Here is a 26,717-nt window from a genome sequence, read left to right on the forward strand (position 1 = left end):
TTACACGAGCGGGTGGGGTTGCGCAAATGAACATTTAATCATTTTGATCAACATATGTAGGCAGGCCCACAGCCAGGATTTTATTTGGGGGGGGGAGGATTATCCCTTATTAGCAGAGGCATCGCCAGAAATATTTGTAGAGGGGGCAGGCTATTAATAAAACTTTATTAGTAGAAATAATAATGACAATAATAATTATTACAATGGTTATAATTGTCATGTTACAATAATAACTATTATAAGTTATTAATTTAATCCAAATTTATTGTTATTATTATTATTACAATTATATAAATGAGGGACTTTGCTACTGGATCTACCATATGAGTGACATTATTTCTCTTACATTTTGTACAGTTAGTGTACTGAAGTTATAGTTATTGTATTTTGTTATTAACTTTTACACATTCCTGTAAAAAAAAAAAAGACTAAAAATTAGGAGCAAATTTGACTTATACAAGTCACAAGGAAAACAATAAATTTTGTGAACTGTGGATCCATTTATTTTTGGGATTAATTTGTAGAATATAAAAGTATGAGCTGGTTGCTCTATTGTACACTAAACTTTTTCCGTTCTAATGTTTAATCTTGCTAAGGAAGTAAAATTAAATACCACTATATACTATTTAAATTAGATATTTGTAAGATTTTGGGAGGGGGCTTTAGCCCCCTTAGCAGTCCCTCTGGCCCTCTGGCTACGTGCCTGTATGTAGGTCCTCTAGATTCACTTTCCTCACCCCCTTTGTCTTCAATTTCTTCTGTATCATTTGCTGGTTCAGGGTTATTTCCAGTACACCGTCTGCATCAACTGGCTCATCACCATTACCACCACCACCAGTATCTTCTCCATCAATCTGCCTTTGGTCCACCTCGTAATCCATTTTCACCACATCAACTCTGACGTGAAACCTTGGCACTGTACATCCAAAAACAATGCATGCATGGGCGGCATGGAGCCACATGCACAAACACACTCGTTTTGGCAGTAGCAGCACAGTTCAAGGCAACTGTAACGAGTTGAAGACAGAGTTTTGCGCAAGAGAATTCTTGCAAGGACTTATTCATCCAACAAAAATGTGCAATACCATCCAGATTAGTTCTGTCCGAAAGGCGTTATGCTGCCAGCGCGTGTATTGCAGTGTTAAAGTTAAATACTTCTGGTTTCAATTAAAATGTGTGTTTCATAAGTTTAAAATGCCTCCTCTGTTGTAATATGCCTTCTTTATGCCAATAATTATCAGCAGGACCATTCCAGCCGACACTTAGACCCTTGCCTTCCTGGGGGGTGTGGAGAACATGTTACATACTCAGACTATCTTTTTTTTACTTTTTGGTTCAAAACGATGTACTGAGCATTCATCCTGTGTGAGGTAGAACATCTTCCATAATTTTTAGATCGGGGTTAACAGTTCTTGTGGTCTCTGCTGTAGGTCTGCTTTCTGGAAAACTGTTTCAATTCTGGAACTTATGGTACCCTGTTTCCATAAATGGAATTGTCAAGAATGGTTCTTTTCACTGAACCCACATTAATCTTCATGTCCAGAGACAATCCACGCAGAGATATCCAGTCTTCTCCATGATTAATGACTCCACTCTTCTGATTGGCTGTCATCACTGAGTGACTGATTGCACTGGGTTGGGCTTAGATTCAACCAGTGTCCTACCACACCTAAAATGTACGTATTTGCCAGTGCTCCACAATGCAATACGATGATGCTTCATCCTTATACAGGGTGTTCCATAATGATAGGACAAATTTAATTTAGAAGAGCATGGACACTCACCATCTTTCAAATGTATTGTATTTCATAGTCTGACTTTCGGAGTTACTGTTTGTCTCTTTTTTCAAGTCATTGATCCTTCATACTGTCATCGTGGACGAGATATCTATAAGTATACATTATGGAAGCGTTCCTCACCAGCAGAAGCTCCATCGTCACAGGACAAAGGTGATTTGGACAGCATTTCCAGGAGCGTACGTCAGCGGAAGTGTTCAGAAACCGAACATAGCTCTGGAACTCAAAGAGAGAATCTGGGAGGAGATAGGTCATTTTAGCTGATGTTCTACTCCACACCATAATGAGGATAAGACAGAGTCCAACAATATTCTCACAGAGATGGGGACAATGTAAGGGATGCGATATTCAAAACTTGAGCAGGGATAAAAAATCCTGTACCTTGGTTGTTTATTAAACAAAATCCTGAATAAATGTGCTTCTTCAGGCCATAGATAATTGCGATTAAAAAGTGTCCCCTCATTATGGGACACAATGTACCGGATGTTTCATAAATACTTGAGGGGTTACAAAAATTTGTTGCAAGTAAAGTATTGAACTCACATTAATGAAACCAGTCCAGAACGAACGAGACATTCAGTTATTTTTACACCTACAAATGTTCAATATGTGCACCATGGGTGACACAACACACATCGACACGATAGTCTACTTCTTGCCACACTCACATCAACATGGACCTGTCAAAGGAGTCTATTGCTGCAATGATATACTCCCTTATGGCTGCAATATCACACAGCATTGGCGAGACGAATACCCTGTCTTTCACAAAACCCCACAAAAAGAAGTTGCACGGTGTAAGGTCCAGTGATCTTGTGGACCAAAACATTGCACAAAACATGGCTAGTAATGTGGCTGATTTGGGTGCCACCTAGAGGCAGGGATGTGAACTCTCAGCTTAACAAAACATACATGCACAAACTGTTTGCGTTCCTCGATCGATCCGGACTGGTTTCATTAACGGAAGTTCAATAGTTTACTTGCAGTAATTTTTTTTTAATCCCTCAATTATTTATGACACATCCGGTATATTGCAGATATCCACTCATGGATTTTCTTTTAAGATTTTTCCATCACGAGCAGTTAATGGAATACAACTCTGACTTCATCTTTCTCCATGAATGTTACATCTTCAGAACAGAAAAACTGGATGGACACACAGAACTGCAATTTCGAAGTTTTTGTACACAGATGTGTATCGGACTTGGGACAGTTACAAATTATTATTTTGTAAAACATTATTTTCATAAGTAAAAAATGTTAACCATAATACTTTGGAGGGGGAAGGGGCAGTTCAAGCCCTAGCATAGTGACCAACTCTACCTTCTTGGAATCAAGACATCTCTACTTTTATTCTCGGTTACGTATTATTTTCAGTGTGTTGGATTTCCCTTTAAACTGCATCTCCAGTCCTGATTAGCCTATCTGAGTACAAAATGGATTTAACAACAACTGCCATGGTGAAATACAGCAACATCTTCTTGCCCAAGTGAAACCTTTCAGAACATTTTTCGCAAGACACATTTTACGAGGAAATCTGCCTATTGTGCCTCATTTGAACTTCCTAGCCATGATATTCTTCTTTGAAAATTCTAAGATATTACTTGTGGGAGATTATGTAACACTGTTTTCACTTCGAGAAATATTTAAAATAGTCGTAAGATCTATCTCCCTCCTTCCCCCTTCCAATTTACATTTGTGTAAACTTAAGAATTTACATGTACCATGAATACATTATTTTGTGGTTTCTGTCATGTACAGGGTGTCATTGTATAACATCAAACATTTGTAGCATGTAGAGGTCCTGTGAACATCTGGGTTTTTCTTAACACTTGTCTAGTAAAAACGTTGACATATGGTAGTATAGATACAAATAAAACATGACATTTTTGGAGGGTTGATATTGCCACAATAAGGCCTCAATGAGGAAAATGTTAGGAAAAAACTGTTCATCTTTATGACCTCTCAGAACTGCGTAAACATGAACACCAGGTATTTGCTTGGCAATTCTTTTGCTAAGTACAACACCACCTTTCTAATAATCAAGCATAGTGATTACTTCATGTAATAAAAGAGCCTGGTGCTTGCTCTAGGGTTGTGACAGTGTAAAAATTGGATTTGTATTGCGATCCTGGTAAGTTTTCAACATTATAATTAAACTCCTCTATGTTCACGTGACTTTTCCAGGCTTTGTGGAACTATTATTATGGTAAGAATCTAGATTGATATTCTGAATCAAGGACAGGCATTTAATTGGATTTGTTCCTTCATGTAATGTAATCAGCATCATTCTCTAGCTGCCTTTGCCATCCCAGATTACCATTTTGTTAGAGGCTGGATGAACCCTAGAGCCTCCTTCTGCAAGTCCATGGTCTGAAAAATTCCCATTCGAGATCATAGAATCAAGCCAGTGTTTCCCACATGGCATGAAAAAATACTGTAGACAGCTGCAGCTTCCAAACATCATTACAAATGACATTTTACATCCTAATTCTTACCAAATTAATAATTATTTCAATTTTAAAATTAAGAATAAACCTTTTTCAAATTCCAAAGCTAATTAAACACATATTTCGAGCCTTCCACTATACAACCAATGAAAAATAATACTGCAATCTGAATTTGGATGTAGTTTTTGTTGATGTATTGAATTAGGTTATTTTACATGGTTTTTCTGTTACTTTTGGCTAATTGCAACAATGAGGATGACTGGTGATATGATGAAATTGAAGACACACTCGCAAAGAGCACCCATGCCAGGATTCGAACCTGGAATCTCTGGCATTGTAGCATGCTACACTTTGACACTGATGTTGGCTAGTTTGTTTTTGTGATGTCATACGAGGGTCACTATTTATCAGGGGCATTCCATGACCTTTCGTGATAGGCAAGCGATGGGTGAATTTTTCGTTTCGGTTAATTATAACAATTTCAAATATAATAGAGGCCTACCCACATCCCTACTTACAATAATGTGCATAATGGTGACGTATCGGGCTTGAGTGTGTGAAGTGCATACATACCGTAAAATCAAATCTTCGCTGCACGGTTTCTAAGGAAGGAAAACAGCCTTTCGATATAACTTTTAAATTCCAACCATGAATAAAATTATGATTTACCTGATATTTGAGGGCAACTGTAAATTAAATTACGTTCTTCTTTAACCCTGAAAATAAGAAACATCCTATTAGCATAAAGTTTCGATCTTAAATAAACGGATGGGTTTCGGTCTCTTACTTGGCTAGAATTATGAATCATGACTTGTCTTCAGTTGGATGCAAGCACAGATGTGATTCTGCGAACGTTCATGTCTTTGCACTGCATTATAAAAATTGCTCAGGTCACTCACCATAGCCTGTATAGTTCCATCAGTGGTATGCTCAGGATTTTCGAAAGGGAGGGGTTATGTATACTTTTTCTTGGTAGTTAACCCTCCTCATTTTGTCACATTTTCCTACCTTTGACGTTCTTTTTTAGGAATACTTGGCGAAAGGAGGTTATAACCCACATCAACCTCCCCCCTTGGGCACGCCACTGAGTTCCACGGTCCTAAATTTATATTGAATAAAATGCAAAACGCATGGCCAACAAAATAATTTATTAAGATCATTGATGCCACATAACCACATAATATTGTTGTACTGAGATGTTTTAAACTGCCTAATGAAAACTTTCCCATCTTTCTTAGTTGGTTTGGTTACGAACAATTCAGGACACGGTCGCTCATGGTTCATAAGCTCCAACCTTTCACCTTAAGTTCTCGAATTGAATGGATTTGAAAGAAGGCCCCTAATAATCAAGTCCTTACCTGGAACACTGCAAATCGATGGCTCGTCTGGTATATCAACCATGGCGGAAATTTTCAATGTAGAATCATAGTTTTACATCAGGTACAAAAACATTACACAAAGAACAGAAAAACAAAGCACAATATCACAGTAAAAAACAACACGAATCCGCGCACCCACGCTTCTTCCGTTTCAACCTACCTGCAGTTGCAGTGTTACATACCCTCCATATTTCCGAGTAACTGACTACATGACGGATATGTTCAAGTACCGGCAGTGATTTTATTTCTTATAAATAGCATACGACTGGTGATCACTGGCTAACTTCATAATGTAATTTGTTAATTACTATAGAGTTTCAAACATGAAAATTGTACTACGTGAGGTGGTGCTATGGACGAACAGAAAATTCTGGAAGTTAGCAAGCAACCTTGTGGCCAGTGTGGACGAATTCTTTCCAACACCCTTGCCAAACACAGATGCGGTCTTGGGGTTGCTTGCCCTCGGTCTTTTTTCTTCCTGAATGGGGATCGACAGTGACCATGCAAGAACTGCATAAGTCACTCGAAAAGCAGGGAGAAAGGCGAACAGTCCTCTTCCTCTAACGCGGTCAATCGTGCCGCATCGCCCAGCGTCGTCAAGGGTGCAGCCGGTTTATGTTTCAAGCCAGTAGAACAGGAAATAGGGGAAATGAAAATTCTGTAATGTAAATATCTTATAGTAAATAAATTCCATTCTAAGGTGTATAAAGGCATTGAAAAACACGAACTTAAGATATCAAAAGTGTTTTAAAAAACAACGCAAGCGGCGCTTGCCCCGCCTTTCCTTACCGCACGCTTCTGCTATTTATATTTTGAGCCTAACAATGAAAAAACAGGAATTTGGCATTGAAAACTGCTTTATTGTTTTTCGAAGTATTCTCCTTTATGGTCAATACACTTTTGCATTCGTTCGAACCATTTGTCTAAGCAGTTTTTCCAATCTTCTTGAGATACCTCCATAATATGGTTTTTGAACGCATCAACAGCGTCTTCCGCCGACGAAAATCGTTGTCCACGTAATTTATTCTTGACATTCGGGAACAAGAAGTCATTGGGTGCCAAATCAGGACTGTACAGTGGATGACCCATCAATTCGATTTTTTGACTGTTCATAAAGTCGGTTGTTAGACGAGATGTGTGACAGCTGACATTGTCTTGATGAAGAATGATCCGACGGCGTTTGTTTGTTTTCCATATTTGACCGAAGACCTCTGGCAAACAAATTGTTGTGTACCATTCAGAGTTGACCATTCTACGTTCCTCTAAAGGCACAGTTGCCACATGACTAGTTTTCCCGAAAAAACAGGCGACTATTTGTTTCGATGTGCTTCGAGCACGAACCACTTTTGTTGGATTGGGTTCATCTTGAAACACCCATACAGTCGACTGCTGTTTACGTTCCGGCCCATATGCATATATCCATGATTCCTCACCTGTTACAATCTAATATATGTCTTTTGAAGCACCACGATTGTATTTATTGGGCGAGCGTCTTTTTGAGTTTTTGTCAAATTGTGTGGGATCCAACGAGAACATACCTTTCTCACAGCTAAATGATCATGTAATATTTTATATATGCTGGTGGAACTAATGCCTATGGTTGCCTCAATCTCACAGTATGTCACATGACAATCTTGCAGTATTAGGTTTTGCATAGCATCAATGTTTTCGTGAACAACAACTGATTTTGGACGACCTTCGCGAATTTAGTCGGTGAGCGAATGGCGGCCATGATTAAATTCGTTATACCAACATTTCACAGTGGCAAAGGATGGGGCTTCATCGCCAAATGTGGAAGTAAGTTGATTGATGCAACTCTTGTCTTGATAATCCACGTCGAAAATCGTAAAAAATCATCGCACGAAAATGTTCACGAGTTAATTCCATTTTATTGTTGTCGCGCAATCTCCAAGGCAACATAAACAACACAAATGAAGCTATTGACAAAACATTTGAAGTACGTTATGGTCAATAATGCCAGACGATTCCGTGCAAACGTCAAATCGTGCCTAACTTCAATCAGTGTTGCCAAGGCTCAAAATATAAATAGTGGCCCTCATATATTAAAGGGTGGGTTTTGTGTGCTAAAGTTTTATTTAAGTACACTTTATGCTCGGATAGACTAATCGAAACTAGGCCTATAGTTTCTTAGTGGAATCCGAACCACTGTGCAATGTGCCTCCACTAGGGATTCAGAACCTGGGGCACTTTTATTACAACATCATTACCGCAATACCATTGAAGACCCCATAACTTCAAAACACTATTACCATTAAGTTTCGAATAAAAAATTAGTTATAATTGTTACGATTTGTTCATAATCAAAATGGAACAATAACTACTTGAATTTGCACAGAAGAATCTTCTCTGTTCTTTAGTGCAAGAAATTTCACCAAAACACAAAATCTAATTTTTACAATTTCGAAACTCCAGGGCAATCACTCAACATTCTTCACTATCAGATGAACTGCTTATAAATTAGTAAGTAGTTACAAGTAGTTGTGTATCCTATTAAAAAAAATTACCAAATCCAAATTTGCATGACTAGAATTACAAAAATAATACCTTAATTACATATCATGCTAAATCTTTGCATGCATGCAAAAAACTCAGTAGCTGTAATGCTCCTTTTTCACAAAAGTCACTATACTTTGTGCATGAAGTCCCCATACTTTGCGATAAGCTCTGGAATATAGAAAAAAAAATACAAGTTTGACACATTGATACTTTAATAATAAATACAATATTATTTTTCTTCCAACTTTTAATTCAGAATTAATTTTCAAACAAACACATGTAAGTTAGAGTACAATAGAACTTAGTACAATACATATAACCTTCAATTATTATAAACTTTACTGCAATGTAAGGTTTAAATAGCATATTACTCATAATTGTAATGATGGCAAGCATATGAAATGGAAAATTAATAATTATGTGATAATTCTACAAATAGACACATGATAATATCTGAGATACATAAACATACTTGCTGGAATGGAAGTCATACAAGCAAAAAAATTATTTGATGTTAACATTACATTTGTATCATTAAAATAAGATTTTTACAAAAATAACTGGATGTGGTTGAAAATTTACTAACTTCCAGTAGAAAAATTACATGCTTACGTTTCCACGTACCTGTTTACTTTATTTGATTAATTTCGGTGACCACCATCCATGCTGGAACTTGTAATTATCAGCTAAGTGGGCTTCAGGTCTGCGTTGGTACATCAATGACCGTAAGGTGCGCTGCTGTTGCTCAATCGTCTGCTGTGTCATCTGCCATTGCATTGTTTTACTTGTTCAAGTAGTGGAAGCCAAATGTGATAGGATTATCCAGCATTTACCATATGAACTAAATATAGATAATACAAAATTCCACCACATTTGATTTCCACTATTTGAGCACATAAAACCAAGCAGTGGCAGATGACACAGCAATCCGACAATAGCAGTGCACCTTGCAGACAACGGTGTACCAATGCAGACTGGAAACAAACTACGCAGATAATTACAAGACATGGGTGGTGACTGTGGTTATCAAAATTAATCAAATTAAGTAAACAGGTACATGGAAATATAAGCATGTTGCATGTGTATATTAATTAATATCTTGCAGCATCTGAAGTACCGTAATATGAATTACATTGCATGCTCTTCATTTTACTTTTTTCTATGCAAAAACTTGTCTACCCAAGCATGATACCTTACTTAGTTATAATATGTCTACACTATCAGACAAATTAAGTCCTAATTGCAGATCTCCTCTTCCTTTACCCCTGGACTTGGATCTCCAAAGCCTGCGAGACCGAAGTACATTTGTTGCATCTAAACCACAGGAAAGACTTTCGGAGGATTCCTTTACAGGAAGACTGAACTCTGCTTCTCTCGTATCTTCATGAAAACTTTCTATTTCTTCTAATTTGTCACTCGCATCATGGTACAGACAATCAGGGCTTCTTTCAAGATCTCTCTGATGAAGAAGTTCGTTGTATTCTTCCTCAGTCATAATATCTTTCTGAAGTAACTTATTCACGCTAAAACTATTCTGTTCTCCAGAAGATGAAGGAACTGATGGCAAGTGTCGACTTTGTTCATCACCAATCTATTTCATACAGGAAGAGTATATTTTAAAATAAAACAATTCTCGTTCCTATTCAATGCTTAAGATCACACCAAACTTTTTCCAAGTTATCATGCGAACATGCAAGCATGCACTAGATACTAGAAAAATATATTTTGGTCATGAATAATTGCTCTACAGAGAGATTTAGTGTAAACTTAATTTTTGTAGTGATAACTTTCCATGATTCATATTTAGGTATTTACCATAAGAATCAAATTACTAGAGATTTGTGCCATATACTTGTACAGAAGCACTATCAATCAAGACAAAATAAACTCCAGGTAGTAGCCAAGATTAAAACCATGTTCCAACTTGGTGTTTTTTCAACAACAGTGCTTGGTTAATGGTTACTCGCTGTAAATCACATGTTCACCCTCCTGTGTCATCATACTATATCAAAGGGCAAGATTTATGTTGTTATTGTGTATCAAAGTTTTTGTTGGGAGTCCACTTTCGGTTTAGACAGGCTAATCGACACTGGGCCTCTTATTTTTTCAGTGGGATTTGAACCACCTCCACCAGGAATCAAACCTGGGATCCCTTGATTACAAGCATGGCCATATTTAGGGGGGGTAGGTTTCAACCCCACCCCCCCCGAAACTTCTGGCATGTTGGATTAATGGAAGTTCAGACACCAAAATATGTAACACATTTTCAAAAATTTATTCGCAGTCTCACTAAAATACAACAGGGAGATAATCCTGGAATGATCGAGCTAGAATTTTCAAACATTTTGAATTCTGAAATTTGAGCGAAACAGATTAAATTCTCAGAATCACAGCTCACCCGGGACCCCTTCATTTTCACTTCTGCTGTCCTCTTTTCAGTGCTGTTCCTGGATCAGACTGAAAATTCCCTTGTGATTGTCCCAAAATTCCAATTTCAACTTTTAAATTCCCCCTTTATAAGAGTTCAAACCTAGAATATCGAGCTTCGTAGCGCATTACATTCACTATCCTTCACCCAGCGGTTCGATATAGTATACATTTAACCTATATGCGGTCCTATGTATAGTGCATAGTGGTTGTAATAATGCTGTTTGGTAAGTATATGAATAATATGAGCATCGGAAAGTGGGATCGAACTGGTCTATAGACCCCCCCAGAATTGACATCGTTTATTGCAAGTTACAAAATAGCAAATCGTTTGTTAGTTTTATTGTTAATAACGAATATAAAGTCCAGTTAGTTAGTATTCCAACAAAATAACCAAAGAAAAACTGCGTTAGATCGAAAAATTGAGATTACGATACAGGCACCAGGTTATCTTTTACCATTTAATCCAAAGAATAACTGGTTCCACAGTTTTCAAAATTCCAAAAATTAAGTTTTATGTGAATGGTAAAACAACATAAACTTTATGACTAAAATTTCTCTCTTACTTTTAAAGTTTCTTCTTGAGGTACCTAAAATTTAATAATAAAATATAATAACTGTGCATTTCAGAATAGACTGCATGAAACGTAAAATAAATAAATAAAAACTGTTATGAGCTGCATATTCACATTTCTGATGGATAGAGTAGAAAAGTCTCCTCAAGGATATAAGGACAGCAATAATAATAATAATAATAATAATAATAATACGTTTGGAACCTCAAAGGTTTGAAAGCATTCGCTAGTCATGAATATCTTGCAGAGTGGAAAGAACTGCTGAGAAGTGACAAGAGGTCAAATACAGGATCTGAATCTTTTTATCTGCACATAAATAGTACCAGGGTCAGCTCTACAGTAAAATCTGCAGAACCACCAGAATTATTTATTGAACATTTTTAGGCAAAACTACGGTAAGCTCATGCTCACAATTGGGAGTAAAATACTCACTCGCTAATATTAATCAATATTTTGAACAATTTGTAATTGTTGCAATTTTCAAGCCTAGGTATCAGTAAGGGTATTGATATCGATATGGATATTGGCTCATGCATTATTATTTATGACAATCTGGTTAGTTATAAAAGTGACTATAGAGAAAAAAAAATTCTCACCACTCTACTCTGTTGATCAGTAGCTTTCCTGTTCTTATTGCTGGAATAATCAACACCTTCCTCAGAATAAGCCTCACTGTGAACGCCAACCATCGAATCTGTCATGCTTCTTAGCCTTCTCACCACCCCGTCCAGGCTTTCCAACTTGTCAAAAAGTTCGTCGATCTGGTTTTCAGAAACATTCAGAAAATATTGCTGAAAGAAAACATACAAAAAAACACTAAGAGACCAGGAATGCGTTTCAAAGGAAATGATGCATGAAAAGATTCTACTTCATTGTATTAATTAAATAAACAGCTTGCTTAAAAGAGGGAACATTGATTTTTTAAATCATTTAATACATTATTGTGTGTTCTGAATAATAATCACAATTAACTGAAAACTATATTCGTGAAGAAGCATTTTTATTTTTAACCCATAAGAATAATTTTTCAAATGACGAGTTGAGTAATGATTACTTCATAGGGTATCTAAGAAAGAATTGGGGCATGTAATATCCACAATGATTAGGTTAACAACACAATGATCAAGTCGATTGCTTTATCCACCTAGTTTAACAAATTTGTACCTGTGGAGTGCATAGCAATGGAACATCTTGATGATGTAAATCAACCAAAAACAAGTTTCAATAAAGTAATTAATATTAGTGTTTGAAAGGAACAAATTACAAGTAATGACTTTACAAGTAAAAGTTACTTTTTTGCAATAAAAGTAATGTTATCAAAGTTACTTTGCAGCACTTAAATTTATTAACTTGAAAATTTGTAACATTGGGAAGAGCTAAATGTGGCAAATCTGTTTCCAGCTATCAGTTTCTCTGGATGTTAAGGTGAAAAGATTTTTGTGAACTTTCCTAAAGCAAGGAAGCTAGGCTTCATTGCATGCTAAATTTAGAATCTCCACAATTTTTTACAATTCGTTTCTAATTGCATGGAAACTTCAGTGTTTTGGGTGAGCTGCTGCATTCATTTGGAATGTGGGAGTCAAGTTAGAAACAAGTCATTGTGAAATGGATCTTGTTGAACTTGGAACAGGGGAAAAAAGAAACAGGTCAAGTGGAATCTGTAATACTGTGGCTGGCATAATTGTATTTACCTACACTACACCCATTGTATAATTTTTCTTGTATATACTCATTGCTTGCATTGTAGAATTATTTCTCTTGTAGGCTACGGTTGTTACAAGTATAACCATTAGTATGTGCCACTAACATGCTAGTAGTAATGGCAGCATTTTGTTCCTACGCGTCAGCAAAAATTTGATGCGCCTGGTGTTATGTTACATCCGGTCGTAGCGGGCCACGAGTGGTTTTATTGTTGAGTCAGCAGAACGTGTGTGATCACCTTGAAGACATCGGAAGCGGTGGGGGGGAGGGGTCAATGGATTTGTCACGTTGTTTCTTGATGTATGCTAACCTAACACGTGCATATGTTTGTGTGTGTGTGTGTGTGTGTGTGGAGGAAATGCGCGCGCAACTATTGCGTATGATGGAAAGACATGAAGAAATGATTTAAAGATGGCGCCGAAGGTGCTTTACCCCCGAAAGCTTAGCGGCTAAGGTTATTGCTCTGTAAAACAAGAGGCGTCGAGGGTTCGATTCCTGGTAGAGACAATATTGATTGATTGATAGATTGAGTTAGTTTTTTTTTAAGTCCGTTTTATGCACGGAAAAACTAATCAGGATTGGACCTACAGTTGAAAAGTGGTGATTCGGACCACTATGTGCCTCCACCGAGTATCGAACCTGGAACCCCTTGATTACAAGGCGACGATGTCAATATTGAATGGTCTCGATTAGCCTGTGTGTAAATAAAGGCAACAAAATGGTTGAGTTCGAAAATCGAGTTGGGTTAGTGGTTAATGTTGTCACCTGGCAATGAAGAGGTCGCGGGTTCGATTCTCTAGGTAGTTAAATTAGGCCAATTGTTTAGTCCCGCCATTATAGGTTCCCGATTAGTCCATCTGTGCATAAATAATGTTTGAATAAAATCAATATGGCGGCTTTGGGTTAGTGGTTATTGTTGTCGCCTGGTAATGAAGAGGTCGCGGGTTCGATTCTCTAGGTAGTTAAATGAGGCCAATTGTTTTGTCCCGCCATTATAGGTCCCGATTAGTCCATCTGTGCATAAATAGTATTTGAATAAAATCAATATGGCGGCCGCGTTTTGTGTTTAGCGGCGGCGGCGGCGGCGGCGACCGGGGCGACCGGGGCGCGGCGCGGCGCGGCGCGGGGCGGAGCGGAGCGGGGCGGCGCGGCGCGGGCGCGGGGGGTGTTTTTTATTCCGCGAGATGTTTCAACCAAGTGGTTGAGGGTTCGATTCCCAATGTTGGTGAAAATTGGATATTCAATTGTATTTGTTTAAAAGTTCCGATTAGTTTTTTGTGCACAAAGAGAAAATGAACTAATTGGAAATAGGATGTTTATGCTGTAATGAAAAGGTCCCGGGTTCGATTCAGAATGTCAAATTTTCTGATAATGATTTTTTAAAAAAAAAAAAAAAAAAAAAGAAGTGTGTTGAGTCCCCATTAGTATTTAGGCAGGAACAGATATTAAAAATCAAAACAAAATGCCTTTTGATTACAACGCAAAGACTTTACCGCTAATGTATAAAGATAAATTAGAATCTGTTGTTTTGCCGTGTGGGGCCCCAGTACCGATTAGCTTAAATGCATAAAGAGTAGGTAAAATAAGCAAGATGGCCGTCACTATTGTTTTGTGATCAAAGAGGAGTCACAGGTTCGATTCAATCAAAGGAGGCAAGATTCTATGTTTCAATTCCATGTAAAAGTCTAAAGTTATGTTTCGATTAACCTCAATGCATAAAGAGGAATTAAACAAAAACAAGCAAAATGGCGACAGATGTGATAAAAGAAAAATTGAATTAGTTTTTTATAGTGACAAGAAAAAATAGCGAACCATTGTTAGAAATAGAATGAAAATAAAGATACTTGCCTTTGCGTGTCCAGCGCTGTGCAGAAAAGCTCTCATGCTTTATCTCCGACAAGTCCACAATACACATTTTTTTTATTGTATAGTTAATTATTAATGTTGTTATTAACACAGATTCTTACCAATGTGAAGAAAAGCTCTCATGCTTTATCTCCGACAAGTCCACAATACACACTTTTTCATTATATAGTTAATTATTAATGTTGTTATTAACACCGAGTTTTACCAGTGTGAAGAAAAGCTCTCATGCTTTATCTTCGACAAGTCCACAATACACACTTTTTCATTATATAGTTAATTATTAATGTAGTTATTAACGATTGTTACCAGTAAAAATATAAACCATGAGGATTTTTAAAGGGGTGATAAGTGAAAAAAAGCCAAGACATATATTTTATCCCTGTTTATTACCAATATTTACAAAATTCAAAAGAGCCGCACACACACACACACACACATACATATGTAAAATGTTTATATTGTGTCACCAGTTTATCAGCATGTTATTTAACAAGTTTTTATTCTTCAAGTTTGTTCACTCCACCCACATAAGGAATTGTGTCACTATCATATCCATTTTTCTGCTGCAACCACTGAATTAAAATGTTTCACTATTTTTTCCACAAGCATGTTCTCGCAAAAAACAAACACTTCTTTGGAAAGTCTTTTTCCGTCGATGTTTTGTATAGACAAAGGCTCAGGTTTTGTACATCCATGTAGATGGGAAAGCACAAACTTCTCCTTATTACATGCATGGACAGGGGAAATATCTGTGCAACCGAAACATTGTTCGCGAAGGTCGAGAATGCAAGATTCCACACAGTTTCCAAATATGATTTCAGATACGGCGACACTGTTTCACACATAACTTTCGCATGCTCGATGCACACAAATATCTTCATAAAGTTCCGCACGAACTTTCTGCGATGAACACTATCTCCAGGGAACCGTAAGCTGGTTTCTTCCTTATAATGATCTGACGGCGATTGTACAGTGTGGTTATCAGCAATTCATGTTGCTCACTTAGTGGGTAGGAAACACGAGGCTGCTCACCTGGAATAGCGATGTAATTGTCGATTACTGGAAACAATTCCTGAAGAGCGTGCCACTCCTGCAACTGTAGTTCAACACCGGCCGCCCCGCTTCTGTGTAGCCTGACCACAGGTTGGAAATCCAGATGAGAGGAAAGTCCGATTGAGATAACTTTTGTTTTCGAAGCATTCAAATAGTAGACGTGATCAAATAATATCGACTGGCGTATAAGACTAGTTACTTGTTTTTGTTCTTCAGGTAAATGCTGATCGCTCTCTTTCTGAAGAACCCCCTTGAAATTAGTGTACGGTTGAAATATTTTTTTCAGCGGCATCGAAATAGAGGATTCCATGACTAAGAAACTGCGAGATACTGCATGTCGCAGCGTGCAGGTATACATTTGAAGAAATGCGTGGGGTGTGTTTTTGAGACGCATGCGCGCGTAGCAAACCAAGCATGTGCTGGACAAAAAAGGTGAGGGGGCGGGGCATTACAAAGATCAATGGTGAGAGAAAAATCAGCAGAATATCATAGACGTCATATTGAGGAAATATTGGATAACAAATATTAATTAATTTAATTAAAGCATCAACCGCATTGTCGATCTGAAATTAGGTTTATAGACAGGGGGCAAAATGGAAAATATCGACGATGTTCTAGTATTGGATTGTTTCTGTATTTCCATCGGTATAATCCTCCACCACATTTGAAGCATACTGTTTTATCTCTTTTTGAATGTAAAATAATCCTGCTTCGGACAGAGCTTCTACAAACGGGAATTCTTTTGATTGCCAGTTTCTGAAAGAGGACAATCTAGCATTGAAAGATCCCATCTCTGGATATTGCGTCATTGTTCTGTAAAGACACAAAACAAGATAAAGATTATAAGTAAGCTGTTGTAAACTGTAACGCTACAAAATTATTAATATACTATTAGGACTATATGTAACTTGTATAAAATTTCAAACAGTATTTACTGTCAATATTTTCTAGTATACGTACCGAGTATTATAAATTTAATTTACGAGTCAGCAAATAAGTTGTTATAATATTGTCGTTTTTTATCGGTACTGGGAATAAAATTTGAAATTTATGCATGGGTTTACCAGAGGCTCTATGGAATAAATACAGAAAACAGTAATGCCCACAGTACACAGACCCGTAACTTTGTATCTGATGAGTGTTGTACGTATAGAATTTAGAGTTATTTTCCAAAAATCGCAAATGGTTATGCACATGTGGAGGTTTTCCGTAACTATCAAAAAATTCCCCCCGGGAGTTACTGTCTATGTAAATTGCTACCCAGTGCTTCCCGGGGCTATCTTTGGGATCTGTATTTACAATCAACGCTGCTGGTAGTTCCACATGTACAGGTAATTCATTAGCTGCGAAAACCCCAACATGATGATTGTCAAAGGCTCTATTTGATATTAACCCGTGAAGCAAATTTAAAGTCGACAGCATTGCTGGACACTAAATAGTAATATTGTGCAACTCACCCTTTTTATACTTCAAAGTAGACGGTACACGTCACAGTAGATTCCAGAACCAATTTGATCTGGGCCACCAAGCTGTTTATCGTTGTTGAAACAATGGAGAGCTATGTAACACAACGCTGATGCTCGGAATATGTAGGCGGGGTTTTCAAACGCGCATGCGTACAATGCTATCTGGCATTTGTTGTGCTGTTGTAAAATGAATTTTGTACTATAAGAAAATTGTCTGTATGTGTGTGTGTGTGGATATATATATATATATATATATATATATATATATATATACAGACACACACGCATATTTATTTATTGATGAAGTGTGTGTATATATATATATATATATATATATAATACAATACAATATAATATATATATATGTAATTTGAAGATACAACATATCAGTAAAATCTAACAACTAGAAAAATATTCATAACATTCGACTTTTATATTATATGTAATTTAAAACATTCTTCACAGTTTGAGAAATGGAGTGCTTGTGGAAACACCCGTTCTCTGCAATATTGGCTGGTCCATCAGGATGTGGAAAGACATATTTTGTGAAGCATTTTCTCCAGTGTTTACCCCAAATGGTAAATGTAAAATTCAACAATATTTTGGTGTGCTACGGGGAATGGCAATCTGCATACAATGATTTCCCTGGTTTTGTACAATTTCGGGAAGGAATGCCTAATATTGACCAATTTGTGCCAAATTCTGGACCTCACCTTATTATTATCGATGATCAGATGAGGGAATGCGATCAAAGAGTCACAGATTTATTTACAAAAGGGTGTCATCATCGTGATATTAGTCTTTTCTTTATCACTCAAAATCTATTCCATCAGGGAAAAGGGAATAGGGATATATCTTTAAATAGTCATTATATTGTATGCTTCAAAAATCCAAGAGACAGAGCCCAAATTAATTATTTATCTAGACAAGTATACCCGGAGAATCCAAATTTTATAAAAGATGCATATTACAATGCCACCGCTGAACCCCATGGATATTTGCTGTTTGATCTGAAGCAGAACACTCCGGAAGAAGTACGTTTTCGGTCGCGGATATTTCCCGACGATGATATCAATTATGTATATATTCCTACAAGAAAAGCAAGCATAATCACTAGTCGTTTATTCTGTCATCATGGCTCCAAGAGTGAAACACGCTAAAGTGCTCCAAGTTTTGTCGGATGCTAAACCAGCTCTTCGCACAGCGATATTACAAGCTGCTGATTCTTCCTTAGTTAATTCAATCTGTGAGTGTTGTTACAATGTTCTAAAAGGGAATGTTCCTCTTTCAACACCTCAGAAAACAAGATTGAGCCGGTACAAGAAGGTGATACGTAATCTCTCTGCCAAAGGACACTCTACAAAGCAGAAGAAACAGATACTAGTGCAACACGGAGGATTTCTACCTGCGTTATTAGCCCCTTTAATAGGAGGTGTGTTATCAAGTTTATTTAAGTGAAAAAAAAATCTGAACATGGAGCATGCCAAAAAAATGGTTATAATACCTCAAGAATTTATGGATAACATGAGACATCCTGTTATGTCTGCACCGTCTACATCCTTATCGCAATTGGATCAGGATATGCAAGTAATTTTGAATCTCAAAGGTCTTTCAGATGATGAAAAATGGAATCGTTACAGTATTGTGCTCCAAAAATTTCTGTCTATTACTCGAAAACAAAGAGAACCTGTGTCGCTACCGATTACAGAATCTACTGAGAAGTTGACTGATATGAAAGAAGAAATTCTAGCTGCTACACCTAGCATGTATCGTAGAAAAGCCGAACTGTTGTATGAACGTCTTTTACATAATAGTAATATTGATTGGGATAAATATGGGGCAGTTTTTATTAACAATAATAAAATTGAAGGCTCAAATATTGTCGATCTAGTATCGGATATAATTCGACCACGAAAAACAAGCAATCCTGTTGGGTGGCAACTATTCAATAGAGCTCTGGCGTTATCTAATATTCCTCAAGAATATATTGGAAACCCCCGGAGACAGGAGTTTATTCAACAGATTGTTTTTGGCAACCCCGGACGCCATGTTCCGCTGTCCGGAGCTAACCAAGAAGAGGCACAAGAATTAACAGAAGCAGAAGAAGAAGAAGAAGAAAAGGAACCAATTTCTTTTGTATCATCATTTCCAGGGCACAAACGTAAACGTACTGTTCCAGTTTGGTCAAGATACAAACCATGAGCGAAAAAATATTAGAGAATATCTGGTACAATCCATCTCATCCAGCATCCTATTCTACAGCTTCAACACTATGGAAAGCTGTAAAAAAATCCATACCATTGTCAACAATCAAACATTGGTTGGCAAAGCAAACTGCATACACTTTGCATAGACCTGTAAAGCGTCGATTTCCGAGAAACTTTTATTTTGTGCATAATATCGATGACCAATGGCAGGCTGACTTGAATGACATGCAGAGTTTGCGGAATCACAACAAAGGGTACAGATATATACTCACAGTTATCGATATTTTTAGCAGGCATGCTTGGGCTGTCCCTGTAAAAAATAAAACTGGTGTATGTATAAAAAAGGCTTTCCAGCAAATTTTCAAACAAAGCAAAAGAAAACCTTTGAAATTACAAACTGACAAAGGCCGTGAGTTTACCAACAGTATTGTGCAGGAATATCTCAAAAAACAAAATGTAATTTATTTTACAACAAAGAATCCTGATATTAAAGCTAGTATTGTTGAAAGATTCAACAGAACTTTAAAGGAACGCATGTGGAAGTATTTTACTAAGCAAAGAACCAGCTGTTATGTTAATGTACTCCCAAAGCTTTTGAAAGCTTATAATCATAAAATTCACTCGAGTATTAAAATGGCACCAGCAGATGTTACTCCTGAGAAGGTTTTGAAAGTATGGCACAATATGTATGACAAAAAACTCAAATCTGATTCATCTCCACTATTGTCATTGAAGATGCCATTCAAAATAGGAGATACAGTGAGAATAACAAAAACCAAAAAACGCTTTGACAAAGGTTACATGGAAAATTGGACAAGAGAAATATTTGTGGTGGAACGTATTTTGAAAAGAAATCCTCAAGTGTATGAATTAAAAGATCTACAAGGACATAAAATCGATGGAACATTTTATACGGAAGAGTTGCAATTGGTCCGTTTACCGGATATGCATGAAATTGATAAAATCCTTGCGACCAAAGGTAAAGGAGCCAGTAAAAAGTTGTTAGTTCATTGGAAAGGTTACTCCAGATTATTTGACAGTTGGATTAGCGCATCGTTTTTGGAGTCAAAAAAAGAGAGAGAGAGGCATAAATTTTTGTAGGTATTCTCATCAGTGGTACAAATAACCTTCATAACACATCATGAGAAAAGCAAACGCTTTCTACCTTACTTTGCCTAGTAACAGTTCCATGAAATATTTCCCAAGTAATACTCTAACTAATTACACCACAAAGCTTCAGAACCGTGTGGAGTTGGACACCAACAAATGGGAGATGGCATTGGTAGAAGTGCATTATCCTTATTCAATACTAAACATTACAAGATTTAACAACTATATTCAATATAAATCTATGGATGATGTCAAATGGAACGAACTTCGAATATCCGAAGGCTATTACGCATCTATAAACAGCATTGTTGCAGAAATCAATAAATATTCTGAAACATTAAATTTTAGTCTCCGAAATCATCCTGCGTACAAACATGTGACTGTTGATATATCTACCAAGCAGAGAAACATAAATGTACGATTGTCACCTCAACTGGCACGGATATTAGGTTTTAAACCGACCGATGATCTATCAGAAGTAAAAATTGGACGCTCGCCTCCAAATGTTGTGAGAGAAATTCCTTCCCAGATGTATATTTACACAGATATTGCGGAATCACATATGGTGGGAGATGCTGTCGCCCCTCTATTACGTATTATAAACATTAATCCTATGGAACATACTTTTGGAAGTGATGGTGTGCAAATTTTCGATTCACCACATTACATCCCCGTGCAGAAACATAATTTCGAACAAATAGAAATTGACTTAAGGGATAGCACTGGTGCACACATCCCATTCTCCTTCGGACTAGTGTGTTTGAAACTTCATTTTAGACGTTGTGGTGAAAAGCTCTGATTATGAATGACCCATATTTTCAATACTACCATCAACAAGCTGGATCTGGTGTGGGTAACATATATTACGGTGCTGCCTATCAAAAAGGACATGGCATTGGAAGTTTTCTTGGAGGACTTTTTCGGTCAGCTTTGCCTCTTATCAAAAAGGGAGCGAAAGCTGTAGGGAAAGAAATGTTAAAAACAGGGGTAAATGTGTTAGGTGATGTTGTAGACAAAACACCCCTAAAACAGTCACTACAATCCAGAATTTCGGATGCCAGATCAAATCTTAAAAGAAAAGCTGAAACAAAGCTAAAGGAAATGATTGGTTCAGGTTATCAGGGGCATAAACATTTCAAAAGGAATCACTCTGCTTCGGGACAGCGAACTGGAAGGATCGCTCAGAGAAAGAAGAGATCCAGTGCCAATACAAACACCAAGAAAATAACCAAACGCAACCGTAAGAAAATTCAAATAACATCAGATATTTTTGACTAGATATGGCGCTAATTAGGGAGAAATCATGTGAGTGTTTTAAAAGTGAATTGGATATTTTCTCGGTAAAACCTACTCAGACAAGCATCTTAGAACACCACACCATCGGATACAAACCTGTTAGTTCTCTGGCAGATAATGCCCCCACCGAGTTTGTAATACCTGGACATGGTGATGATTATATGGATTTAGCACACACAATGTTGAATATAGATGCCAGAATTGTAAAAGCGAATGGTCAGTTATTGCTACCCACAGATAAAACAATTGGACCTGTCAATGATTTTCTCAATGCAATGTTCAGCGAAGTACAAATCTACTTAAATAACAAACTCATCTCGTTTCCATCTCACATGCACCCATACAGGTCTTATTTTGAAAAAGCACTGAACTATGACATATCTGCAAAATCATCTCATCTCCAAAGTGCATTGTGGTACAAAGATACAGCAGGCGCTTTTGATAACGTTTCGGAAGACAACAAAGGCTTTACAAAACGTAACCAACTAACAAAACAGAGTAAAACATTTGATATGTTTGGTTACTTGCATTCTGATATTTTCAATCAAGAGAAATTTTTGATCAATGGAGTGGAAATGCGAATAAAACTGATTCCTTCGAAAAACACTTTCTGCTTGATGGGATTAGATGACAGTGAAGGCAAAGTGGAAATTCTGGATGCTACACTATATGTGAGAAAAGTATCGGTCAGTTCATCCATCAAACTTAGTCACAATCGCATATTGCAAAAACATACAGCAAAATACCCTCTAACAAGAGTACAACTTAAAGCTGTAACTATTCCAAAAGATATTGTTTCAAAAACAATTGACAATGTGATACTTGGACGTCTTCCGAAACGATTAGTTGTGGGGTTTGTTACCAACGATGCATTCAACGGCACTCTGTCTACAAACCCATTCAATTTTCAACATTTCAATTACAACTTCTTTACTTTATATGTTGATGGAGTCCAAATTCCCGGCAAACCACTTCAACCAGACTTTGAAAACAACAAGTACATAACAGCATATCACACATTATTCTCTGGAACAGGGATACACTATATGGATGAAGGAAACAATATATCGCGTGAGGAATACCCCCAGGGATACGCATTACTTGTTTTCGATATAACACCAGACGCAGCTGCAAGTGCCATATCCCACTGCAGTCTTCAACGGCAAGGGGCTGTTAGCTTGGAAGTCCACTTCAAATCGGCTTTGGAATCTACTGTGACTTGTGTTATCTACTCTGAATTTGACGCTCTCATGGAAATTAATAATCAAAGAGATATTCATCTGGATTAATTGTTTAACAAGGTGAGTTGCACAATATTACTATTTAGTGTCCAGCAATGCTGTCGACTTTAAATTTGCTTCACGGGTTAATATCAAATAGAGCCTTTGACAATCATCATGTTGGGGTTTTCGCAGCTAATGAATTACCTGTACATGTGGAACTACCAGCAGCGTTGATTGTAAATACAGATCCCAAAGATAGCCCCGGGAAGCACTGGGTAGCAATTTACATAGACAGTAACTCCCGGGGGGAATTTTTTGATAGTTACGGAAAACCTCCACATGTGCATAACCATTTGCGATTTTTGGAAAATAACTCTAAATTCTATACGTACAACACTCATCAGATACAAAGTTACGGGTCTGTGTACTGTGGGCATTACTGTTTTCTGTATTTATTCCATAGAGCCTCTGGTAAACCCATGCATAAATTTCAAATTTTATTCCCAGTACCGATAAAAAACGACAATATTATAACAACTTATTTGCTGACTCGTAAATTAAATTTATAATACTCGGTACGTATACTAGAAAATATTGACAGTAAATACTGTTTGAAATTTTATACAAGTTACATATAGTCCTAATAGTATATTAATAATTTTGTAGCGTTACAGTTTACAACAGCTTACTTATAATCTTTATCTTGTTTTGTGTCTTTACAGAACAATGACGCAATATCCAGAGATGGGATCTTTCAATGCTAGATTGTCCTCTTTCAGAAACTGGCAATCAAAAGAATTCCCGTTTGTAGAAGCTCTGTCCGAAGCAGGATTATTTTACATTCAAAAAGAGGATAAAACAGTATGCTTCAAATGTGGTGGAGGATTATACCGATGGAAATACAGAAACAATCCAATACTAGAACATCGTCGATATTTTCCATTTTGCCCCCTGTCTATAAACCTAATTTCAGATCGACAATGCGGTTGATGCTTTAATTAAATTAATTAATATTTGTTATCCAATATTTCCTCAATATGACGTCTATGATATTCTGCTGATTTTTCTCTCACCATTGATCTTTGTAATGCCCCGCCCCCTCCACCTTTTTTGTCCAGCACATGCTTGGTTTGCTACGCGCGCATGCGTCTCAAAAACACACCCACGCATTTCTTCAAATGTATACCTGCACGCTGCGACATGCAGTATCTCGCAGTTCTTAGTCATGGAATCCTCTATTTCGATGCCGCTGAAAAAAATATTTCAACCGTACACTAATTTCAAGGGGGTTCTTCAGAAAGAGAGCGATCAGCATTTACCTGAAGAACAAAAACAAGTAACTAGTCTTATACGCCAGTCGATATTATTTGATCACGTCTACTATTTGAATGCTTCGAAAACAAAAGTTATCTCAATCGGACTTTCCTCTCATCTGGATTTCCAACCTGTGGTCAGGCTACACAGAAGCGGGGCGGCCGGTGTTGAACTACAGTTGCAGGAGTGGCACGCTCTTCAGGAATTGTTTCCAGTAATCGACAATTACATCGCTATTCCAGGTGAGCAGCCTCGTGTTTCCTACCCACTAAGTGAGCAACATGAATTGCTGATAACCACACTGTACAATCGCCGTCAGATCATTATAAGGAAGAAACCAGCTTACGGTTCCCTGGAGATAGTGTTCATCGCAGAAAGTTCGTGGCGGAACTTTATGAAGATATTTGTGTGCATCGAGCATGCGAAAGTTATGTGTGAAACAGTGTCGCCGTATCTGAAATCATATTTTGGAAACTGTGTGGAATCTTGCATTCTCGACCTTCGCGAACAATGTTTCGGTTGCACAGATATTTCCCCTGTCCATGCATGTAATAAGGAGAAGTTTGTGCTTTCCCATCTACATGGATGTACAAAACCTGAGCCTTTGTCTATACAAAACATCGACGGAAAAAGACTTTCCAAAGAAGTGTTTGTTTTTTGCGAGAACATGCTTGTGGAAAAAATAGTGAAACATTTTAATTCAGTGGTTGCAGCAGAAAATGGATATGATAGTGACACAATTCCTTATGTGGGTGAGTGAACAAACTTGAAGAATAAAAACTTGTTAAATAACATGCTGATAAACTGGTGACACAATATAAACATTTTACATATGTATGTGTGTGTGTGTGTGTGTGCGGCTCTTTTGAATTTTGTAAATATTGGTAATAAACAGGGATAAAATATATGTCTTGGCTTTTTTTCACTTATCACCCCTTTAAAAATCCTCATGGTTTATATTTTTACTGGTAACAATCGTTAATAACTACATTAATAATTAACTATATAATGAAAAAGTGTGTATTGTGGACTTGTCGAAGATAAAGCATGAGAGCTTTTCTTCACACTGGTAAAACTCGGTGTTAATAACAACATTAATAATTAACTATATAATGAAAAAGTGTGTATTGTGGACTTGTCGGAGATAAAGCATGAGAGCTTTTCTTCACATTGGTAAGAATCTGTGTTAATAACAACATTAATAATTAACTATACAATAAAAAAAATGTGTATTGTGGACTTGTCGGAGATAAAGCATGAGAGCTTTTCTGCACAGCGCTGGACACGCAAAGGCAAGTATCTTTATTTTCATTCTATTTCTAACAATGGTTCGCTATTTTTTCTTGTCACTATAAAAAACTAATTCAATTTTTCTTTTATCACATCTGTCGCCATTTTGCTTGTTTTTGTTTAATTCCTCTTTATGCATTGAGGTTAATCGAAACATAACTTTAGACTTTTACATGGAATTGAAACATAGAATCTTGCCTCCTTTGATTGAATCGAACCTGTGACTCCTCTTTGATCACAAAACAATAGTGACGGCCATCTTGCTTATTTTACCTACTCTTTATGCATTTAAGCTAATCGGTACTGGGGCCCCACACGGCAAAACAACAGATTCTAATTTATCTTTATACATTAGCGGTAAAGTCTTTGCGTTGTAATCAAAAGGCATTTTGTTTTGATTTTTAATATCTGTTCCTGCCTAAATACTAATGGGGACTCAACACACTTCTTTTTTTTTTTTTTTTTTAAAAAATCATTATCAGAAAATTTGACATTCTGAATCGAACCCGGGACCTTTTCATTACAGCATAAACATCCTATTTCCAATTAGTTCATTTTCTCTTTGTGCACAAAAAACTAATCGGAACTTTTAAACAAATACAATTGAATATCCAATTTTCACCAACATTGGGAATCGAACCCTCAACCACTTGGTTGAAACATCTCGCGGAATAAAAAACACCCCCCGCGCCCGCGCCGCGCCGCCCCGCTCCGCTCCGCCCCGCGCCGCGCCGCGCCCCGGTCGCCCCGGTCGCCGCCGCCGCCGCCGCCGCTAAACACAAAACGCGGCCGCCATATTGATTTTATTCAAATACTATTTATGCACAGATGGACTAATCGGGACCTATAATGGCGGGACAAAACAATTGGCCTCATTTAACTACCTAGAGAATCGAACCCGCGACCTCTTCATTACCAGGCGACAACAATAACCACTAACCCAAAGCCGCCATATTGATTTTATTCAAACATTATTTATGCACAGATGGACTAATCGGGAACCTATAATGGCGGGACTAAACAATTGGCCTAATTTAACTACCTAGA

General features: G+C 37.2%; 1 protein-coding gene across 1 annotated transcript in view; it reads right to left on the bottom strand.

Moving 5' to 3' along the window:
* Nucleotides 1-8,388: 8,388 nt before the first annotated feature.
* The window catches only part of LOC145998324 (polycystin-1-like protein 1), a 395,827-nt gene continuing 377,498 nt past the window's right edge, over nucleotides 8,389-26,717 (bottom strand). Inside the window, exons 24-25 of the mRNA XM_083134729.1 lie at nucleotides 11,741-11,935; nucleotides 8,389-9,733 (exon numbers count right to left, since the gene is read on the bottom strand). Coding sequence (XP_082990855.1) covers nucleotides 9,344-9,733; nucleotides 11,741-11,935 — 585 coding nt within the window. The 3' untranslated portion in view covers nucleotides 8,389-9,343. The remainder of the gene's footprint in view (nucleotides 9,734-11,740; nucleotides 11,936-26,717) is intronic.

This window comes from Lepisma saccharinum, chromosome 14, assembly GCF_977018435.1.
Source record: "Lepisma saccharinum chromosome 14, izLepSacc3.1, whole genome shotgun sequence".
Taxonomy (NCBI): Eukaryota; Metazoa; Arthropoda; class Insecta; order Zygentoma; family Lepismatidae; genus Lepisma; species Lepisma saccharinum.